Source organism: Meles meles, chromosome 9, assembly GCF_922984935.1.
Source record: "Meles meles chromosome 9, mMelMel3.1 paternal haplotype, whole genome shotgun sequence".
Taxonomy (NCBI): Eukaryota; Metazoa; Chordata; class Mammalia; order Carnivora; family Mustelidae; genus Meles; species Meles meles.
This window is the reverse complement of record NC_060074.1, coordinates 16,885,183-16,905,929: the sequence shown is the minus strand read 5'-3', so window position 1 is coordinate 16,905,929 and position 20,747 is coordinate 16,885,183. Positions and strand designations below refer to the sequence as shown.

The 20,747-nt window shown below is 37.6% G+C and overlaps 1 protein-coding gene across 2 annotated transcripts in view; it reads right to left on the bottom strand.

Moving 5' to 3' along the window:
• Positions 1-20,747, bottom strand: part of PARD3B (par-3 family cell polarity regulator beta) — a 1,055,741-nt gene that overhangs the window by 360,216 nt on the left and 674,778 nt on the right. The window contains exon 16 of one of the 2 annotated variants that reach the window (XM_046019094.1): positions 4,082-4,126. The exons of the other annotated variant lie outside the window; for it this stretch is intronic. Coding sequence (XP_045875050.1) covers positions 4,082-4,126 — 45 coding nt within the window. The remainder of the gene's footprint in view (positions 1-4,081; positions 4,127-20,747) is intronic. 2 annotated transcript variants of the gene reach the window in all.

The window sequence follows — 20,747 nt, the reverse complement described above, 5'->3', positions numbered from 1 at the left end:
TAACTTCCTAATGGTCTTGGATAGTATGAAAGCTGCCCACATTGCTATAATTAAAAAGAGACAGAGGGAGATACTCTTCCTTTTTAGCAAAGAGATATCACCTTTTCACTTAAATATTCTGGAGGAGGGGTGATGATGGGTGGCTCAGTGGGTTAAAGCAGGGTCCTGGGATCGAGCCCCACATTGGGCTCTCTGCTCAGTGGGGAGCCTGCTTCCTCCTCTCTCTCTGCCTACTTCTGATTTCCATCTGTCGAATAAATAAAAAATCTAAAAAAATAATATTCTGGAGGAAAGATTTGGGGAAGGAAAATGTAAAATGAAAAGACAATGAATGATCTCTTTTAGCACTGGCAAGAGTATGACCATGGAACATTAGACATTATAGTCCCGCTGGTAACTTGCTTACTGGTCACCGACTATACCACACTGAGACTACAGTTATATATTAGGTGAATTTTCAAGATGACTTGCGTAAATGAAAGATGTTACCAGTAGCAAAAGGATCCTTAATCCTCTTTTTCCATCACGGCCCCCTCCTCAGAAACTGCTCTGCCGAAGTGCTATACACGTAGGGGAGTTGCAGGTTACATGAGAGATGAGTTTTTTGAGGATCGTTATAATTCAAGATGAAATTTCCAAAACAAATATAAAAAGTGGAAGAGGGTATATTCTTGAGTATATAAATTTATCAACTTTGTTGTAGATTTTTTTTTTTAATGCTGCTTTATGTTTTCTCAGGATGGTCTCTACTGTTTTAGAGCGCTCTCACTTAATATAACTCTAGAGTATAGAATTTTAGGTAATTGGTTAACCATCTATATTGGGTTTTCTCATATGCCACTTTTGCTCCAGAGTGAGCTATGTTCTGGTTGTTCTCAGAATTTCCACTGATTCCACAGGTGGCCAGTGAAAAGCTCAATGACACCGTGATAAGGTTAGATTAGGACTTGGAAATGTAAAATGGTGAATGTTGTACCAGCAGTTCATTAAGCACCAGAAATCTTTAAAACACCTGATATATTTAAAGCAGCATGGTTCATATTATATAAAAGTTAACCTGACAGGTTTAAAATTATGCCATATTTGTCTTTTTTTTTCAATTTGGAAATTATTTCAAGTTTCATACTTTGGGTAATTCTTTTCTACCGTGTTTCATATCACACTATATAAAAGCATATCATTCAACTTAGTAACATACTGTAGTGATATGCAAAGGTAACAATGTTCTCATTTAAAAAGAGGAACATTAACTTTTAGGCACTGGCTGACAGAAACTTGTTTGGAAATTAAGATCAGAGAGTAAGATTTGATTTTCTGGAAAAAATTCAGAAAGTGTGTTTGCTCATTTAAAAAAATCCAGATTGGGACGCCTGGGTGGCTCAGTTGGTTAAGCGGCTGCCTTCGGCTCAGGTCATGATCCTAGCGTCCTGGGATGGAGCCCCATATCGGGCTCCTTGCTTGGCAGGGAGCCTGCTTCTCCCTCTGCCTCTGCCTACCTCTCTGCCTACTTGTGATCTTTCTTTCTCTGTCTCTCTCTCTCTGACAAATAAATAAAAAATAAACAATCCAATCAAGAAATGGGCAGAGGACATGAACCGACATTTCTACAAAGAAGACATCCAGATGGCCAACAGACACATGAAAAAGTGCTCCACATCACTCGGCATCAGGGAAATATAAATCAAAACCACAATGAGATATCACCTCACACCAGTCAGAATGGCTAAAATTAACAAGTCAGGAAATGACAGATGCTGGCGAGGATGCGGAGAAAGGGGAACCCTCCTACACTGTTGGTGGGAATGCAAGCTGGTGCAACCACTCTGGAAAACAGCATGGAGGTTCCTCAAAATGTTGAAAATAGAACTACCCTATGACCCAGCAATTGCACTACTGGGTATTTACCCTAAAGATACAAACATAGTGATCCAAAGGGGCACGTGTACCCGAATGTTTATAGCAGCAATGTCTACAATAGCCAAGCTATGGAAAGAACCTAGATGTCCATCAACAGATGAATGGATAAAGAAGATGTGGTATATATACACAATGGAATACTATGCAGCCATCAAAAGAAACGAAATCTTGCCATTTGCGACGACGTGGATGGAACTAGAGCGTATCATGCTTAGTGAAATAAGTCAATCGGAGAAAGACAACTATCATATGATCTCCCTGATATGAGGACATGGAGAAGCAACATGGGGGGTTAGGGGGATAGGAGAAGAATAAATGAAACAAGATGGGATTGGGAGGGAGACAAACCATAAATGACTCTTAATCTCACAAAACAAACTGGGGGTTGCTGGGGGGAGGTGGGATGGGGGGAGGTGGGATTGGGAGAGGGGGAGGGGGCTATGGACATTGGGGAGGGTAAGTGCTATCGTGAGTGCTGTGAAGTGTGTAAACCTGGCGATTCACAGACCTGTACCCCTGGGGATAAAAATACATTATATGTTTATTAAAAAAAAAAAATTTGGAAGGGGAGGAGAATCATAAGAGACTATGGACTCTGAAAAACAACCTGAGGGTTTTGAAGGGTCAGGGGTGGAAGGTTGGGGGAACAGGTGGTGGGTAATAGGGAGGGCACGTTTTGCATGGAGCACTGGGTGTTGTGCAAAAACAATGAATACTGTTACGCTGAAAAAAATAAATAAAATGGAAAAAAAAATCCAGATTGATAAACAGTCTTAAAAACTGGTTTTTGTGTATGCGTGTGTGTTTTTTTTTTTTTTTAAACCTTGAAGCCCATCCCAGTACATAGAAAGGCTTTAATCTTCAAGTCTTAATCTGTGTAACAGAACTAACAATAACCAGTACCATTTAGGATGCACTGAAGATGAAAATAATATAGGCTATCCTTAGGGTTCCTTGGTCATGAGAACTTCCTTTTCAGGCTCCTAAAAATATTTCCAGTAGTGAAGAATTTAATGGACAAGGATGAAGGGGGAAAGCAACACTGCAGTTTATCGCTCTCAAGAAATCTTTTCCTTCACGGTGATCTAACCTCTTAGGCTCTTTATTAGGAGCAGCCGAAAAGAAAAAAAAAAAATCTAAGAGTTGTGAACCAGCCCTTCCCTGCTGTTCTCACAAGAGAATCTAGAGAAAGAGAAAAAGAAAAAAAAAATCGTAATCTTGCCTTGGAACATGATGGAAGTAATGAGGCATCAAGGCCACTTACTGCTGGAAGCATAATTAGCACATAAACACAGGAGACACTTGGTGACTGGAAAGACTTTCTTTGTTTCAGAAACAGGGGGATGTCAACAAATCCTAACTCTTCATTATTTGGAGTGTCAAACCTGAGAGTAACATGGATACTCTTCTCCAAATAATACACCTGCAGAGGAAAGGGATCACTGTAGTATTTGCAAGCTTGGTAGCTCTAAGTGTTTTTAACTAATGTGAAAAAAAAAAAAAAAAACAATAATGAAGGACAAGGGGAGAGAAGAAAAACCACTTGGCAATGAAGGAAAAGCTTGGATTCTCGACTGGAAGGTATCTCCCACTTAACAGAGAAAGACTCAGAAAACTCGCGGAGATCCTTGTGGACTCTCCAGAGAACCTCTGGGAATGAGGGAGCTCATTCCTCAGTCGAAAGAAAGATAAAACAGCCATCTTGGGTGTGATCTTCTTTGATGACAAGCAAAAAAAAAAAACTATTCCTTTTTTGAGGAGAAATGACCATACTTTTCTTGTTCTGGAGCTCTTTGTTCTGCCACTGTAATGTGAAAGTCATCACAGGAAAGAGTTTCAAAGTTTTTTGGATTTTCCTTATAATTCTTCCTTGTTGTGTTTTAAGTGTTCAGCTGGCAAACAGGTCTAAGATTTTTGGTTTTATAATTATTAGTTTTTGGAAACCTTTATCCTTTCCTTTCAAAGATTTTGAGTCAGCATACATTATGCCACTATCCACACAGCCAAACAATAATTCATCTTTGTGGAAGTCAGAGACATCTCATGTATTAATTAGCAAGCCTTTCAGTGACTAGTGGATGGAAATAGGTTCCAACTGCTACTCGAACACAGCCAGCAATTTCCAGGAAGGAGAATATAAAGTCAGTTACAAGGAGTTTCTTACCCGATTTGTGAGCAGCCAATGAGTGGACTTTGCTTTCATCTGACACTGAGAAGAAATAAAAGAGACAAGGATCAGGCCTGCTTGTAAATCAGCCATTTTTTGAACAATAAATTGAAATAGATTCATAAGAATTTAAATCTTTTACTGGAAAAAAATTGAGAAAAAAATTGTTCCCTGGCCTACCTGGGGCACCTCATTTCTTTTGGTACCTATTTAAAAGGCAACTATGAAGATACATCTCTCTCTCTCTCTATATATATATATATAGTATATATATATATAGATGTCTATCTATATATATAAAATATTTATAAATTATATATTTATTATACACACACCTTAGATTGTCTCTGAATATAATTTTATTTTCTTTTAATTTTCAGTACTTTTAGCTCTGTTAATTAGGTTATTGTTTTTATGCCTGCAAAAGGAGAAATTAAATTTACAGGCCTAGAGATGTATAATATATAATAAAATTTTTTGAGTCATATATATACATACATATATATGTATATATGTATATGTAATATATATGTATATTCAGTACTCAAGGACTAGACTTCTATATCTGGAGTAAAAGGGAACAGATTTACAATCTCTCTTGAAAAAAAAATTAAATACATAAAACAGGAAGCAGTGGCAATCCAGGGATTAGACATTAGGCAGCAGAGATGAGGTAAATCAAGTAAAGCAAGTGAGGTAAATCCTGTAACTGCTCCAGTTTATTGCCTGGACAAAGTTTCCAGATTGTGGTATAGGGAGGGAAACAGAGCAGAGCCTTGTGACACCAGCCTGAGCACATGGACCTGGATGTCTAGGGAAGATAAGGCAAATGACATTTGCAGGCAGAGAACCAGAGAAGAAAGACTTAGCCAGAACTCTTGCCTAGATCTGCTGAAAATCTCCGTATTTAGCGGAATATACTGATTATCACACACATGTGAAGAAACTGCCCAAGACCTGGGGAAGAACTACCCAAAAGTATAATGTGAAGAGTGTCTGAAGTTCACACAGGGCTGGGAATAGTGCCGAGTCCTAATAGCCAGAGTAAAGATTCATAATTCAGGGCCATGAAGAAGACGACGAAAAACCTTGCTTTGGTAGTGGACAAAAAAAAAATCAACCCTAAATTAACATGGCTCTGATGAAATATGTAAATTTTTGAAAGTTACGAGTCACCAAAGCTTCTGTAGGAAGAAATAGAACATCTGAATGGCCCTATAGTTTTTGATGTTGTTGTTGTTGTTGTTTTTAATGAATTTATAGTTAAAACTTCCCCCACCACACACACACACACAAAACTCTAGGTCCAGAAGGCTTCACTGGTTAATTCTACCATGCATTTAAGGAAGAAATCACACCAACCCTCAGAAACTTTTTCAGTAAATTCAGAGGAGGAAATACTAGGAGGCTGGTATGGTGCTGATACCAATATTACACAATGACACTATGTGAAAGCTATTACCCAACATCTCTCAAAAATACAGATGTGGAGTTCTTAATCCTTAAGCTCTGCATGGGTTATCACTTCAATATCCAACAACAGTTGTTCATTATTTGCAAGATTCCACTGGCTATGTTGGTATATAAAAACCTGGTGCTCAAGGATTGAGCAATGAGAAGTGAACTCTGCTGACAAAGAAGACCCCCCTCCATTTTCCCTAACACTAGAGGCCTCAGAGGAGTATGCCCCTCCTTCCTTTGCCTGCACCATTCGGTCGTATTTCACCAACCCTGTTATTACACACAGATCTTCCACTATTTATTTCCTAGACAACAACACTACTTGTCTGTGTCTCCTAGTATTTATTAACTTCTTAAAAATCTTATCAGACTTTTCTTCATATTTCTAGTTGGATATGTCAGTCCATATTCATCAGGCTCCAACTGTGGGCCAAATTCTGGCTTTTTCAGCTCTAAAAAAACTTTACAGTAGAATCTACAGTACAAATAGAAAAGTACCAGAAAACAGTGATGATTTAAAAATAGTAACACTAGTGGCTAATACTTAACAGCACTTGTAATGTGTAGGTTCTGTCCTATGTACTCTATAACTAATAATTCACTTAATCTTCACAATGACTATAAAGGTGGGTACTATTATTATCTTTACTTCACAGATAAAGAAACTGAAGCATACCTCCAACGTGGAGTACCCAGAACTTAAACATTGCACTCTTAACCAGTCCACTGTACCGGTGATAAGTCATAGAAGAATTGGTTATATGTTCTTTGAATCATCAGTTGCATGAATAGAAGAAAACACTTGACAAATACTTACATGTTAGAAAACTATTATCCTTTTTATTTGAATATATGTTATTAATAGAAATCTTTCTGTGGTGATAAAAATCAACAAGTGTCAGCTATAATTTTGTTTAATATGCTTGGAAATTTAGCATTCTAATGGGTTTTAGCTAAAATATTCACCCCCACTTCACAAGTGAGAAATCATCTGGGTTAAAATTCCGACTTGGATGGGGCACTTGGGTGGCTCAGTGGGTTAAAGCCTCTGCCTTCGGCTCAGGTCATGATCCCAGGGTCCTGGGATTGAGCCCCCACATCAGGCTCTCTGCTCGGCGGGGAGCCTGCTTCCTCCTCCCTCTCTGCCTGCCTCTCTGCCTACTTGTGATCTCTGTCAAATAAATAAATAAAATATTAAAAAAAAAAATTCCGACTTGGAAACTTGCGAGTCATATGCAATTTATTTGAACTCCCTGAGCCCCAATATCATCATATATAAAATGAGGATAATATTGCTTCCTCCATAGGCCTGTAGTGAAGATTACATGTGTAAGTTTATGCAAAGTACTTAGAAGATCATATAGTAAGTGCTTAATAAATACAGACTTCTATCATCATTATTGACCAGAACCTATATAGAAAGGAAGAATAACATGATAGCTAATAACGAGACAGATATGAGTTGAATGTCAGCTTTATCAGGCAAGTTACTAAGATGTTTTCAACCTTTAGCTTCCCTGTGTAAAAGATTTAGATAAAAACACTCCACGAAGATATGTGGGACTAAATGAAAAAAATGTACGAAAGCACTGAGCACCGTGGGACAGGTACATATTTCTCAATAAATGAAAACTTTTGATAAATAAAAACTGTGAGAGTGGTAAAGGCTGTGCATTTGATGATGGTGGTGGTGTTTATGATTTCACTTCCTGGGATTATAGAGGAACAGAGGGAGAAAACACTTGAGAGAATACAATGCCTTCAGGCAGGTATTTTGGAATTGTTATCTCATGGATAATCCAACACCCACAGCAGGTTTAACCTCTCTGTTTACCTGTCTCCTAGTTCATCTTATAGTGGAAGAAAGGCAAAGGAAATACAATATTCAGACTATATGGTCTTATTATGTGCGGTTATTCTGGAAAAGGGATTCACACAAAGATTTTATTATTTTCCCTTTGTCTTTTTTCTTTGACAGACATAAGTTATCCCATTAAATCTAAGCCAGTTTAAGTATTGCAAATTCCTCAACCATATTAGGTTAAACATGGTACTTCCTTAACTTTCTCTAATAGCACAGTCTCTATTATTCTAAGTGGGAATACTTATCATTATTTTAATTGACAATTTGAAATTCTTTAGAGCACTATTTCAAAAAACAGTATAGAAAATCCAAATGGGTGATAGGCATAAAAATTAGGGGTCTTTCTCCAAAATATTCAGTGACACAGATGTCTATCTTTAGGACAGAAGATAAATGAATAAACATAATGGAAAAGAGAAGGGACTGTAATGACTTATTTAATAGAATACACTTTATTTAAAAGGTTAAATTGGGAACAATCATCTTTTATGCACATGCTTAGTGCTGGGAAGTGATTTAAATAAGAGTAGCAAATGAGAAAATGAGGTAAAATTATACACACTACCACCAGTTTTTAAAAAAATGACAAGTGTTATAATTAATACTCAACTTCCTTTATAACTCAGATTACCTTTGAGCTACTCTAAGGTTATCTCTTGGGACTGGAGCTTAAGTCATTTCACTGTATAATATTTGGATAGCACAGCGATTGGAATAGTAGCAGTAGGAATATGACAGGTGTGTCATTTCAGACTAAAACCTTATTTATAAGAAATTGAAAAATGATTGGAATGGGTCTTGTCAAGGTCTTCTGTTCTAAAATGGTGAGGCACCAAAAAGCATCTAGTCAGAGAGTGTTGATGGATCAAGACTCAAAGTTTCTTGTTCTGGTTCTGATGATGGATTTTTTTTTCTGTTTGTTTGTTCTTTTCTTTTCTTTTGTATTTCTTTTCTTTTTTCTTTTTCAAGTTTCTAGAGCCTATTATATTCCTTTTCTTATCCTTCAGTTTTATCCAAGGACAGGTACTACTTGCTCTTGATTACTTAAAGGGATATTACAGGAATCAAAGCATTACAGTGAAATGTGGAAACCTTCTGAAGATGAAATTCATGGACATTTTTAGTGTAACTGTTATTAAATACTTAGAGAGCACTGGGGCTTGCTCTTCTTATCTCTGAATTTATTTGGATAATGGGATTTCTGTACTAAGCTCATGCTTCTTGGCCTTCAACTCAAGATTGATGGACACTGATTTAATTCTTGTAAAGTGCTTTATAAGGAGGACACTCTTGAGTTTGGATGTTTGTTAATTCCCTGGTGCATCCTCTTGTTCAGGAAGACTTGCTTGAGAAAACAGAGCAGCCTGATGGCCTGTTTCTACCTGTCTTTGCTGTAGCCTTTTGAAGCTAATAAGAATTGCTCAAAACTTATACCAACTTTTTTAAAACTGTGGATAAACACGCAGAGTCTTTTGATTTAATCTCAACCAGGATCATTGTTAGAATTGAGAGACACGATAAACTCAGAAAATATGGGGAGAAAAATCTGTGAAAAAGATGGCACTCTGAGAGCTTATTAGCAGCAAACATTAAAGTGTTTATAATACATACATTGGATTCCCAGTAGGATACATTTATACTAGTACAGTGATCACCTAGAATATTTTATTCTTTTGTCAAGCTTTCTCATACACTTCAAATGCATTCTCACTGGGGGAAAACAATTCTCTTGCTTATTGATAGCATTTGATACACATTCTATAACATAAGTGACTATTAGGGGCTGCACTTGCTTAATAAAAATTTGCAGAACAGTGGCAGATTTGGTGAGTTAATGGGCCCCATATGCTCTACTTAAGCTGACAGAAGACAGTATACTGCTCACATGTACAAATCTCTTCAGATAAAGACTGCCATCAGCTACAGTTACTCTTTTTGAGAATGCCAACACTATGTCATGAATGGGAATATGCAAATGCGTTCAGATTCCCACTACTTCCTACTGAGATACTGTGGTGCAAAGTAGCACTCTTAAATACGATGCAATGCTTGCCTTTTATATACAGAGTTCTGTTTCATCTAATTTCATCTAACTTCCATGCCTTTGACATAATAGAGATTGCAGTTTTGAAGGTGATGTTTGGTGCAATAAAAATCTACCTTCTAATGAGGCCATAAATACTTCTCTTTGGATAGTTTGCTAGGAAACTAAATATCAAGTAATTCCTTGATGGTTAATAAACTTGTTTTCAAGAGATGTCCCTTCAGAACTTAAAAAAATAATTTGGTGTAGTTGCCAATATTAAGAATCAATTTTCTTCTCTTTTAATAAATCAATTTCTGTACCACTGATTGATTTCCAGAATTTCTAAGAAATATGAACCTGTTTCAAGTTGTAAATTAAGTTCTCTTCTTAGTAACCATGAACTCTTACGGCATTAATTTATAGTGTTTTCTTATGCCAATGAGTATTTGGAATCCTGTTTCTCCTCGGGGAGACTTTTTGAGTTTTCAGCACTATTACTTCTTAAGTGTGGAAAAATTCTTCCATCTCTTGAACAAACAAACAAACAAACAAACCCCACAAAACTAAAGAAACAAATCAAGGCTTTTGCTGAAAAGAGGGTTAGGGAATTAGTGTAAGATGATGATATAAATTTTTATCTCACAATTTCTCTTAGCAAGCTTCCCCTAAAGCACAGCTTTGATGATAAGCTAACTGGAACTCAACAGTGGAAGTTTTCTTCTGATATTACAGGGCATTCCTCAGCCACAGTATTATGAGGTAAAAATGAGGGACCGACTCCCTCATAGTTACCCATCTATTCACAGGTTTACAACTCTTCAGGGATCTCTTTTGAATTCCCTTCTCTGTGAATCTTAGGAGATCTTAAATCTAAATTAGGAAAATCTAACACTCTCTCTATGTTCTTTATACTATTATCTTGAACTCATTAAAGAACATTGGAAAAACAAAATCATTCCTTCATAAGTTTATTAAGTCATTTGTTTTGGATCTATGCAATAAATACTGTCTTTCTCAAGAAAATCAAATTTGATGCTGGGGTTTCATAAGGAGAGACAAATAACACATTGATACAATGCAGTAACTAGTATAATAAAGTAATAATAGTATAATAAAGGAAGAGGGATAAGCTTTAGGAATACAGTAGGTTAGACAGACACATGATGATCCATAAGAGTAAATAAAGGTTTTAGGTGGCTGAATATTTAAACCAGTTACTGTGTTTGACAATTTTTAGCACCTGGGGCACCTTTTTTAGTCATGGATAGGGAGTAGCATGAAAAGAGTTGAAGAGATCAAGCTTTGATGTCAGAGGGACCTGGACTGTGACACTAATTACATGTGTGGCTATGGATTAATTACTTAGTCTTTTTCAAGCTTACTGAACTCATTTGTAAAATGTGGATACTGCCCCTTACTTCCAGCATGCGGCAACTCAGAGCATGGCAAAAACTTATCATGAAATCTAGCAGGAGCAGGGGCTCACAAATGGATTCTGCTCATCTTTTAAATACCGCCACCTTTGCTAGGTTCTTTGCACTTCTCCGCACAGAAGAAGTATATTTCTGAACAGGCTACCCGGCTTCATGCATCTGTACAATATATAAATAGTGCATAAAATTCCTTCTGAATCACCATGAAAATTCATTCATTCTCCCGCTCTGCACGTATGCTTTTAGATTCCATTTAAATGTCATCTTCTCCAAGTCATCTTCCTAGGCTGAGCTTAGCGAAGATAATTTGTAAATTTCTCAATTATTTGTGTATGGATCTGTTGTACATTAAAATATGAAAATCTTAAGGAAGGTATATGTCTTGTTTTACCTTGTTACCCTCGAATCATGCTTAGCACTTCTTACTCATGCTTGTTGAGTGAATGGATGCAGAAAACGGAAGAGTAAAGAGAGCAGCAATTTGAACATGTCCCTTTACCATCGGGCTCTAGGCTAATGAATGGGACATATGTTTAGTGTGCTATGTATATGGTTATATGAATGTTGACACACACATGTCTATAAACCTAGTACAATTCTTGTGGTGTAATTTGCAGACTCAATCCTGGCAAGGAAGGGGTAGGAAAAGGTTACTGGAATCCAATTCTAGCACAGGTCTAGATAAAAAATAGTACTGTTTGGAGTAAATATCAACTCATGTATATTTTAAGTGGTGAACTGCAGGAAAAAAAATAGAATTGGTAGACTAGTCATACCCTAGTGTCCTTCTCTAATCAATGAGTTATATGGAACTGACCACTGGTGTTTAGTGCTTCTGTAGTTTTTGGCTTGCTGGCACTAATCTCACTGCTGTTCTTCACCTGGTAGTGACATTTAAACATGCAGTTCATTCTGTTTATGGAAAATATCATGTTACCCTTGCAAAAAATCCAAAATGCTTGGTACAGAGGTTACTCTTTTCAACACACAAATGTGATGAGTTTCCAAAGCAGCAAACAGAGTAAACAGACCTCTTTCTGTTACATGATGATTTCAGAAACAAAAACCCCCACTAGCATTAAAAGTTGCTTTTATTAAATACTGCATTACAATATCCATAACTTATGTGGGAGATATAAAAGACAATAAAACAGACGCTGTGTTTCAGCTACTGGATTTATGAATATGATTTTACCTTCGAAACACATGGGTGCTTCATTCCAATCTTATTCCCTTTCCTCCTTATTCAAAAGTAACCACAATCCTGAATTTGCATTTTATCATTTTCTTCTTTTCCTTCATAATTCTACCGCAAGTTCGTTCCCAAACAATACTCTTTAATTTATTTCTTTCATTAACTATTGGATTCTTTCAAGTGCCTTTTTTTGTATCTACTGATGTAATCATACATTTGTGTTTTAGTCTCTTAACATGTGACTCACACGGATTTCAAATGTTAGGCCAAACTTGCGTTCCTAAAATAAACCCCACTTGAGCATCATCTTTTTTTATACATGGTTGGATTCAATTTGCTCAATTTTATAACATAATTTTGTATCAATTCATGAAGGATATCAAGTTAAAGGGTTTTTTTGTTTGTTTGTTTTTCTTTTTGTTTTTTGTTTTTGTTGGTTTCTAATGTCCTTGTCTGGTATATTATAGTAACGCCAGCTTCATAGAATGAATTGGGGAAATATTCCCTCCTCTTTATTTATCTGGAAGTGTTTCTGTAGAATTCATATTATCTCCTCCTTAGTAGAATGCACCAGGAAAACCATCTAGACCTAAAGATTTCTTTGTAGGAAAGTATTTAAATATAATTCAATTTTTTTAATAGCTATAGGGTTATTCAGACTATTTCTCCTTGCATGAATTTGACAGTTTGTCTCCCTCAAGTAATTTGAAATTTCATTTCCTCTCAGTTGTCAGGTATGTTGTTCATAAAGTGCTTTAATATTCTTTTATTATCTGTAGAAACCATAATGAGGTCCCTTCTCCCAATCCTGATAATATTCATGTGTCTTATTTTATCCTGATTAGTCTTGGTAATAAGGTACCCTTTTTCTTGACCTTCTTCAAAAACTAGAACTGGATTTCACTGATTTTCTCAAAATTTTTTTTCCAGCGCATTGATTTCTACTCTTTTATGATATCCTTTCTTAAGCTTAATTTGGGTTGAATTCACTCTATTCTTTCTATTTTCTTAAAGTGAAAACTGAGGTCATTGATTTGAGATTTTTTCTCCATTTTCGAATAATTTGGTTCTGTAAATTGTTCTTTCAATGGCCTCCCACAACTTTTTTTATTGTTGCACAAACTGATACAGAGAGTTATTTTCATTCAATTCAAATACCTTCTATGTTTTCTCTTAGTTTTTTTCTTGATTCAAATATTTATAGATTTTCCAGGGTTCTTTCTATTTTTGAAATTTTAATTCCACCATAGTGAGAATGTATGTTGCATGACCTGAATTCTTTCAGCATTTTTGAGACTTATTCTTGGATTTGGGTTCCTAGCTTTCATTAAAATTAGAAAAATTTTGGCAATTATTTCTTCATATATTTTTCTCTGGTCTCCCTTTTTTCTCATCTGGGATTCCAATTACATGTACCTTAGGCCACCTTGAAGTTGTCCCTCAGTTCACTGTTCATTTCTGTGTGTCTTTTCTGTTTTACTATTGCTGTGCCTTTGTTTTCTGCAATGCCTAATCTGCTGTTAATTCCGTCCACTGCGTTTTTCATCTTGGATGTTAAACTTTTTGTTTCCAGATGATTTTTTAATATCTTCCATACCTCTGATTAACATGTTCAACTTTCCTCCAGATTTTTGAATGCATGGAATACAATCACAATAATTTTTTAATGTGCTTGTCTGCAACTTCGAACATCTGCATCAGTTCTGGTTTTAATGATTGATTTTTCTCATTATGTGTCATATTTCTATAGTTCTTTGTATGCATGATAATCTTTTATTGGATACTAAATGCCATAAATTTTACCTTGTTGGGTTTTTGGCATTTTTATATTCGTTTAAGTATTTTTATATCTTTGGGATATAGTTGAATCACTTGGAAAGAGTTTATCCTTTTCGGGTTTGCTTTTAAGATTTTCTAGGCAGGACCAGAATAGCCTTTACTCTAGGCTGAGAATACCCTATTACAGAGGCATTGCCCTTATGCACACCCTATCCAATGTCCTATGGATTTTAAGGTTTTTCCAACCTTGTTGGAGGGAACAGGTACAATTTTTGGTTGTGTACAAAAACTGGGTACTATTTCCTGGATATTTTGGGGAGTTATTTTCCCAGCTTTAGCAGTTTTCTCACGTAAGTGCTCTGATCAGTACTCTGTGTAATACTCAAGACAGAAACTTTTAATGTACCTGGAGTTCACTCTCTGTGCAAATCTCTCTTCTCCGGTACTCTACACACTCTAACTATCTGGCTTTCTCTGGACTCTTTGCTCCATGGTAGAGTATTGTTTAATTTCCCTGGGATTTGTAGAAAAATAGTTCTAATATTTTTTAAATTGAAACATCTTTGTCCTTTTTTGAAACCAGTTTCCTCAATCACAGAGAACTTGGTTAACTATCATCTAGAATGCAACAGGGAGACTCGGAGCTGAGAATGTGATCAGTGACGGAGAGCAATATTCTTTGGAAGTCTCATTATCCGCTTTTCTCCCACAAAGGGATACCATGTAATCAATGCTGAAAATAAGATTAAAAAATATTTTTTTGGCATATATAACCAAAAGGAAAATGCAGCTGTAGACTGAAAGAAAACCATGTCTAAACTCAGGACTACTCCCTGTCCAGTATACATACTATCATTATGAGCAACTGTCATGAGTCTTCTTTCCAAGAGTCCTTGCTACTGGACCCCAGGCTTTAACCATTCCATGGCTGAACTTTGGCAACTGCCTTCAATTTGTTCTTGACCTACCGCCATCTCCCCAAGTCTACACTATTTATTTACCATACCCAGATTGACCTGTGCTAAGTATCATTTTCATTATTTTTCTAACCTACCCCAAAACCTTCACTAAATTCAAACTGCAGAGCAAGTAATTTAATCTTCTCAGCCCTTTATTCAACATTTGAACTCTATTTTCCTTTACTTACCTTTTATCAAGGTCACATAGAGTGATTCCCATCTGCCTTTACCTCAGTTTTAATTGCTTCACATGTATAAGTATACTTACTTCTCGTGGGCCCAGCTCCCCCCCATAAAGAGCTCCCCTCTTTGTAGACTATTCTCTCCATTTCTTTCTCCCCCAGGAGATACTTTAGCTTTTCCTCCAAACAAATGTGCCATTTTCTACTCTGTTTCATGTTGATTTGTGGGCAGTTTCAATGAAGGGAAAGATAAGATTTTGTTCATCTTTACATGATAAACCATTACAGACAGATTCCAAAGGTCCTCAGAGATTAGTTGTATGGAGTCTCTCTTTTTTTAAATCTGTGACATGGAAAAGATGACTTGTGTGAGTGCCCTTTTAGGAAATCTATCTGTGAATTCTTGGGACCTATCAGGGATGGATTATTTCTACTACTCACACTATAAAAATGCTCATGTTTCTTAGACCCTTGATAAATATTTCTATTGTTACCAAGAAAAAGGGGGCACAGGCTATTCTGTGAGTCACATAATAAACAATTATTTTCACTATTAACCAGCCAAACAACACACCTATAATTTCACTATTTATAAATGTACATTTCCACAAAGTGATTCTATCCTTAATGCAGATAAGGTGGAAGGAACCAAACGTATTACCTGAGTCAGAAATCATGCTAGGCATTTTAACACATGTTATCTTATTAATCCTTACCAACGCTCTGTGAGTTGGGCATTAGTCTCTTCACTTTACAGAGGAGGGAACTGAGACTCAGTAGGATTCTGTTATAAAGTTAGCAAGCAGGGGAGCGGGAGTCTGAAGATTTCCTGATTTCAAAGCACAAATTCCTTCTAGGATGGGAGTCAAAGAGGTAAGATTTTGCTAATGGTTTTACCATCAAGTAGAATATATTTCACTAGTCACCACTACCTGGTGAAGTAGAATTTCATAACAAACTACACGAGAGAGCACATGAGGTCTTTTAAAAATGGTTGTTGATGCACTCAGAAGACAGAGTTGTTCTAAGTTGTTTTGAGGCTCCTACACCTGGAAATTGTTACCAAGGAGAGGTGTGGACTATTGTTCAGATGATGTCAGAGCAGTGGGAAGGGGAAAAAAAAAAGAGATAAATCCAACTGACATCATAGAGAATTTATTGCTTGAACATAGGAATGAAGTTAGCAGAGAGAACCACAGAATCAGAATCCAGTGTGTGGTCTTTGACTGAGGGATTCCTAACTATGTGTGGTCTTTGACTGAGGGATTCCTAACTAAAAAGATAGGGGAGGAAATGGTGTTGGATCAAGTCAATAGTCTTGAAATAGTAGAAGCAGCATGGAGGGCCCTCGGACTCACATCTCCCCTTTTCACCTCACTCCCCCACCAACCCCTGGCTTTTTAATGCAACCTAAGACCGGAGTAACTTTTTGGCAGGGAAAGTGGGCTACTGTCAACTAACACCCTAAAGTGGTTTTTGTAGTAACTGCTGTTAAGCCAGGTCTTTGTCCCACAAAGATCTATGGAGAGACAAGATCTCTGTGCCAAGCATCATGCTAGGCACCAGGACCATGGAAATGAACAAGACAGTGTAAGCCTTGAACCGGCCACGTTTCTATCACACAACTAATCACAAATACAGTGAGAGGTATTAACAAATCTTTCCCCTCAAAGCTACCTTCAGCTTTCACCTTGACAGATCTAATAACCCCTGACTGATCTTTGAGATTCTCCAATTACTCCCTATAATCTATTTTCCACACAGAAGCTACTGGGATCCTTTTAAAATAATAAACACAACAAAAATCTTGTTACAACTGTCCCATGCTCAAAGCCTCCCAGTAGCTTGTGATCACATTTAGAAGGAAATCTAAAAACTCATGATAGCCTTTACGTACTGCCTCAGCTGATCCCTAGGGACTTTCCAACCTCATTGAGGGCAGCTCTCCCCTTGCTCAGCCTACTCCGCCCATTCTGGCCTCTCTGCAGTTTCCCAAACATGCTGTGCATGTCCCTCTTCAGAGCTCTGGGACATGTTCTTCCCCGTGACTGCAGTGCCATTCTCCCAGATAGCCACAGAGCTCAGGGCCCCCCTTCATTCACATCTCCATATTCATCACATCCTCAAAGAGGGGACCTCCCGGCCACCTTACCTACGGTAGGGCTTCCAACTCTATCTCTCCATTGCTATGTCCTTATTCTACTTCTCCAGCCTGATATCTTCTCCTCTAGAACATAAGATCTATGCAGACCTGGGCTTATTTTGTTCACCATTTTGTCCCCAGGGTCCAGGACAGTGCCTAGGACATCGTGGGCACTTGCTACATATTTGTTGAATTAAAGAAGCATGATTAGGGGACCTCAAAAACAGGTAATGAAGAGACTAACCCTAGTTTACAGATTGGGTCTTCCTGAGGACTTTAAGTAGAGACCTGAAGATGTATGCGGAAGTGTGAAGATGATGTTTGGACAGAGGAAACACGGAAGCTCCCAAGCAGATCCCATACATAGACCCCAAAGGTCATCCATAGAGCTGGAGCATTCAGTGGGAGAGGGAGATGCGTGGGAGACCAGGTGAAGTAGAAAGAATGGGGTCAGTCATGGAGGAACCCAAAACCACATTAATGACTTTCATCTTTAACCTCAAGGCAATGGGATGCTGTTAAGGGCTTTTTAGCAAGGAAGTGACATGATCGGATTTGTGTTTCAAAGAGATCACCCAGACTGCAGTGTGGAAAATGAGCTGGATGGGAGGAAGGCAGGAGGCAGATGTGATTTTTTTTTTTAAACCCAAGTACAGGAATTTACATTTATCCCTATTAAATTTAATCTTCTGAATTGCTGCTCATCAGTTCTCCCTCTTGAGATCTTCCTGAATCCCTATTCTATCATCCAAAGCATTAGCCAACTGCGGAGCTGTGTGTCACCCACATATTTGAAAAGTAAGCCTGCTATATCCAAGTCATGTGCGGGGCTTACGTTACTGAACACCACCCTCCCTGCTCTCTTCCTGGCACTTCTGCACATGCTTGTGAGAGGGCCAGCTGGGCAGAAAATACTCTCCCATCACTCAACATTGTTTCTTCGTGTAAAGTTAACTGGCCAGCCGGGAACTGAACTGTAACCCTCCGACTCTCATAACCTGAGCTACTCGGGATTTATATGCGTGTTTCTCCTAGAGCTTATGGACTTTACACTAAGACAGCAACCCATTTTATTCTTGCATGTATTAATTTTGGCACCTGGTTTCTGGCGGGGGATTGCTGAGCTGCTTCTGTTCTTGGCTCCAATAAGTGCTATCAAAAGATTTCTCTTCTGGCATGAATTGAAGTATATAATACTGTCTATATTTCTGCCCAGAATTGACTATCATCTGTTTAATATGCAAACTGTGCAAAACCAGGGCTACTAGTATGTAATAGATTTTGAAAAGTTGTCATCCAGATTCATTGTTTATCAAGGATATTAACTTTGGAGGTTTATGTGCTGTCTCTCCAACCCAGAGAACACAACCTTTCCCTTCAATGGGCTGCACAAAGGTCTGCACACATTCTCACACTCTAGTGAACTGATCTGGTGTTTTATACTGATCTATTAGATAAGCTCATTTTAATCAGGCTCCTTTTGCAGAACAGATGATTACACATACATACTAAATATCCACTATCTTTTGGGAAGGTGTTGAGGTATATTAAGAATCTTGAACAAGGTTGAGCTAATAGAAAATACTAAAAGGAAAAATGGAAAGCTGATAGACCCAGAGACCAAAGCGACTTCAAAGGCAGCAAATTTTTAATCTCTTTTCCTTAGACCAGGGTTTCTTTGGAGGCCTCAGAGACTGCGGATGAAGGAGGGGAAAGTCCATCATCCCACCCTACTTCCTTTCCCTCCTCCCTTTGCTCCCTGATTCTTATAATAAATACATTTTTTTGCTGTAAAACTTCAAAAGAGATTTGGAACAATTAATTTAAATTATTTGGGTATGTATTACTCATTTAATAGATATTTACTGATTTTTTTTAGGAATCTTTGTGAATATCTAGAAATTCTTGTGACTTGGAATAAAAATCCCAAAATAACTGTTTTCAAATGTAATAATGTTTTTTATGAATTATAAATGTAACAATTAGTAAAATCAGCATGGGGTTATACTTTAGGGATATTCAAACACTTGTTAATTTCAAATTTCTGGCTTTATTTTCATACCTCAGAGCCAATAATTTTTTTCATGTTTTGGATACTTTGGTAGGTTCTGGTAGATCTCATTGGCTCTAGACCCCATGCCTTTAGCAACTAACAGGGAAAAAAAAATCCTTGTCTGCTTCAGCCAGAGAAATTGTCTCGGTAACTCAAGATATGAAAATATAAATTTAAAACTACTGCTTTAGGTTGTTAAGATGAAAAAAATAATATTTCATTGTTGTTCCATCTGGGTTATCTCCTTCCTAAGTGTTGTGCCTTCACTAATTCTCTGATTTGAAATGGTATCATCACTGCCCTTAACAACTCTGACTCTCTGCCCTGCTCCAACCTAAATATAATTACTCAAGCTTGACTTTGACCATGGATAGGGAATCAGGTCTTTCTTTCTTCCTGCTTTTCTACGGATTATACATTTCTATCAAAATGGGATTGGAATAATGGTCTCTGAAGATGAGGATATAAAAGAACTCAGAAATTCTGCCCAATGCATACAAGGCTCTCTCTGCACTTCTGAAATGCTAGCAGTGACCAGAAGCTCACCACCTCACAGGGGAGCTAAGGCACTACTGGCTGGGGGACCCAGTGCCACCAGCAACCACCAACAAACTCCTTTTCCTGGTCAGTGACATCAAAATGGAAGCTTGCTGGGCAGCGCTCGTCACACAATGTTGGATTTCCTGATATAAAGGGAGGAATGTTGGCATTACACTATTACTCTCGGCTCTTCCCATCTTTTTTTCTTTTTGCCTGGAACATGGACACGATTGTTGAAGACTTAGCACTGGACACTGACATAACAAACATGAGGACAAGAGCCAGAAAATCAAGAATGGCAGATGGGGAAAAGAAAGGAGCGTAGGTCTTTGATGACTCCCCTGAGCCACTAAAAAGCCCTATTTGGATTTCATGTTACATATGACCAACAAACTCCTGTGTATTATGCTACCATTGGTATAGTTATCTGAGCAGTACAGTGAAATGTGCTCCTGGTTAATACCATTTCATCAGGTAAAGAGTAACTTTCTGTACTGACCTGAAATCTGGTAACACATATATCATCCTGCCCGTACATATTCTTATTTGGTCTTCCACGTGATCGTCCTCAATATTAGGAAATCCGCCAATACACTCTATACTCCTTTTCCTTTCAGAGTTAAATATCCCCAATTCTTTCTACCATGAATAGAATTACCTGATTTTTTATTTATTTATTTTTTTTTTCAGCGTAACAGTATTCATTCTTTTTGCACGACACCCAGTGCTCCATGCAAAACGTGCCCTCCCCATCACCCACCACCTGTTCCCCCAACCTCCCACCCCTGACCCTTCAAAACCCTCAGGTTGTTTTTCAGAGTCCATAGTCTCTTATGGTTCGCCTCCTCTCCCCAATGTCCATAGCCCGCTCCCCCTCTCCCAATCCCACCTCCCCCCAGCAACCCCCAGTTTGTTTTGTGAGATTAAGAGTCATTTATGGTTTGTCTCCCTCCCAATCCCCCTGATTTTTAATTCTACTTTAAAATTATCTTATTGCTGCCAATTGATTTTAATCTAATTTTAAATGT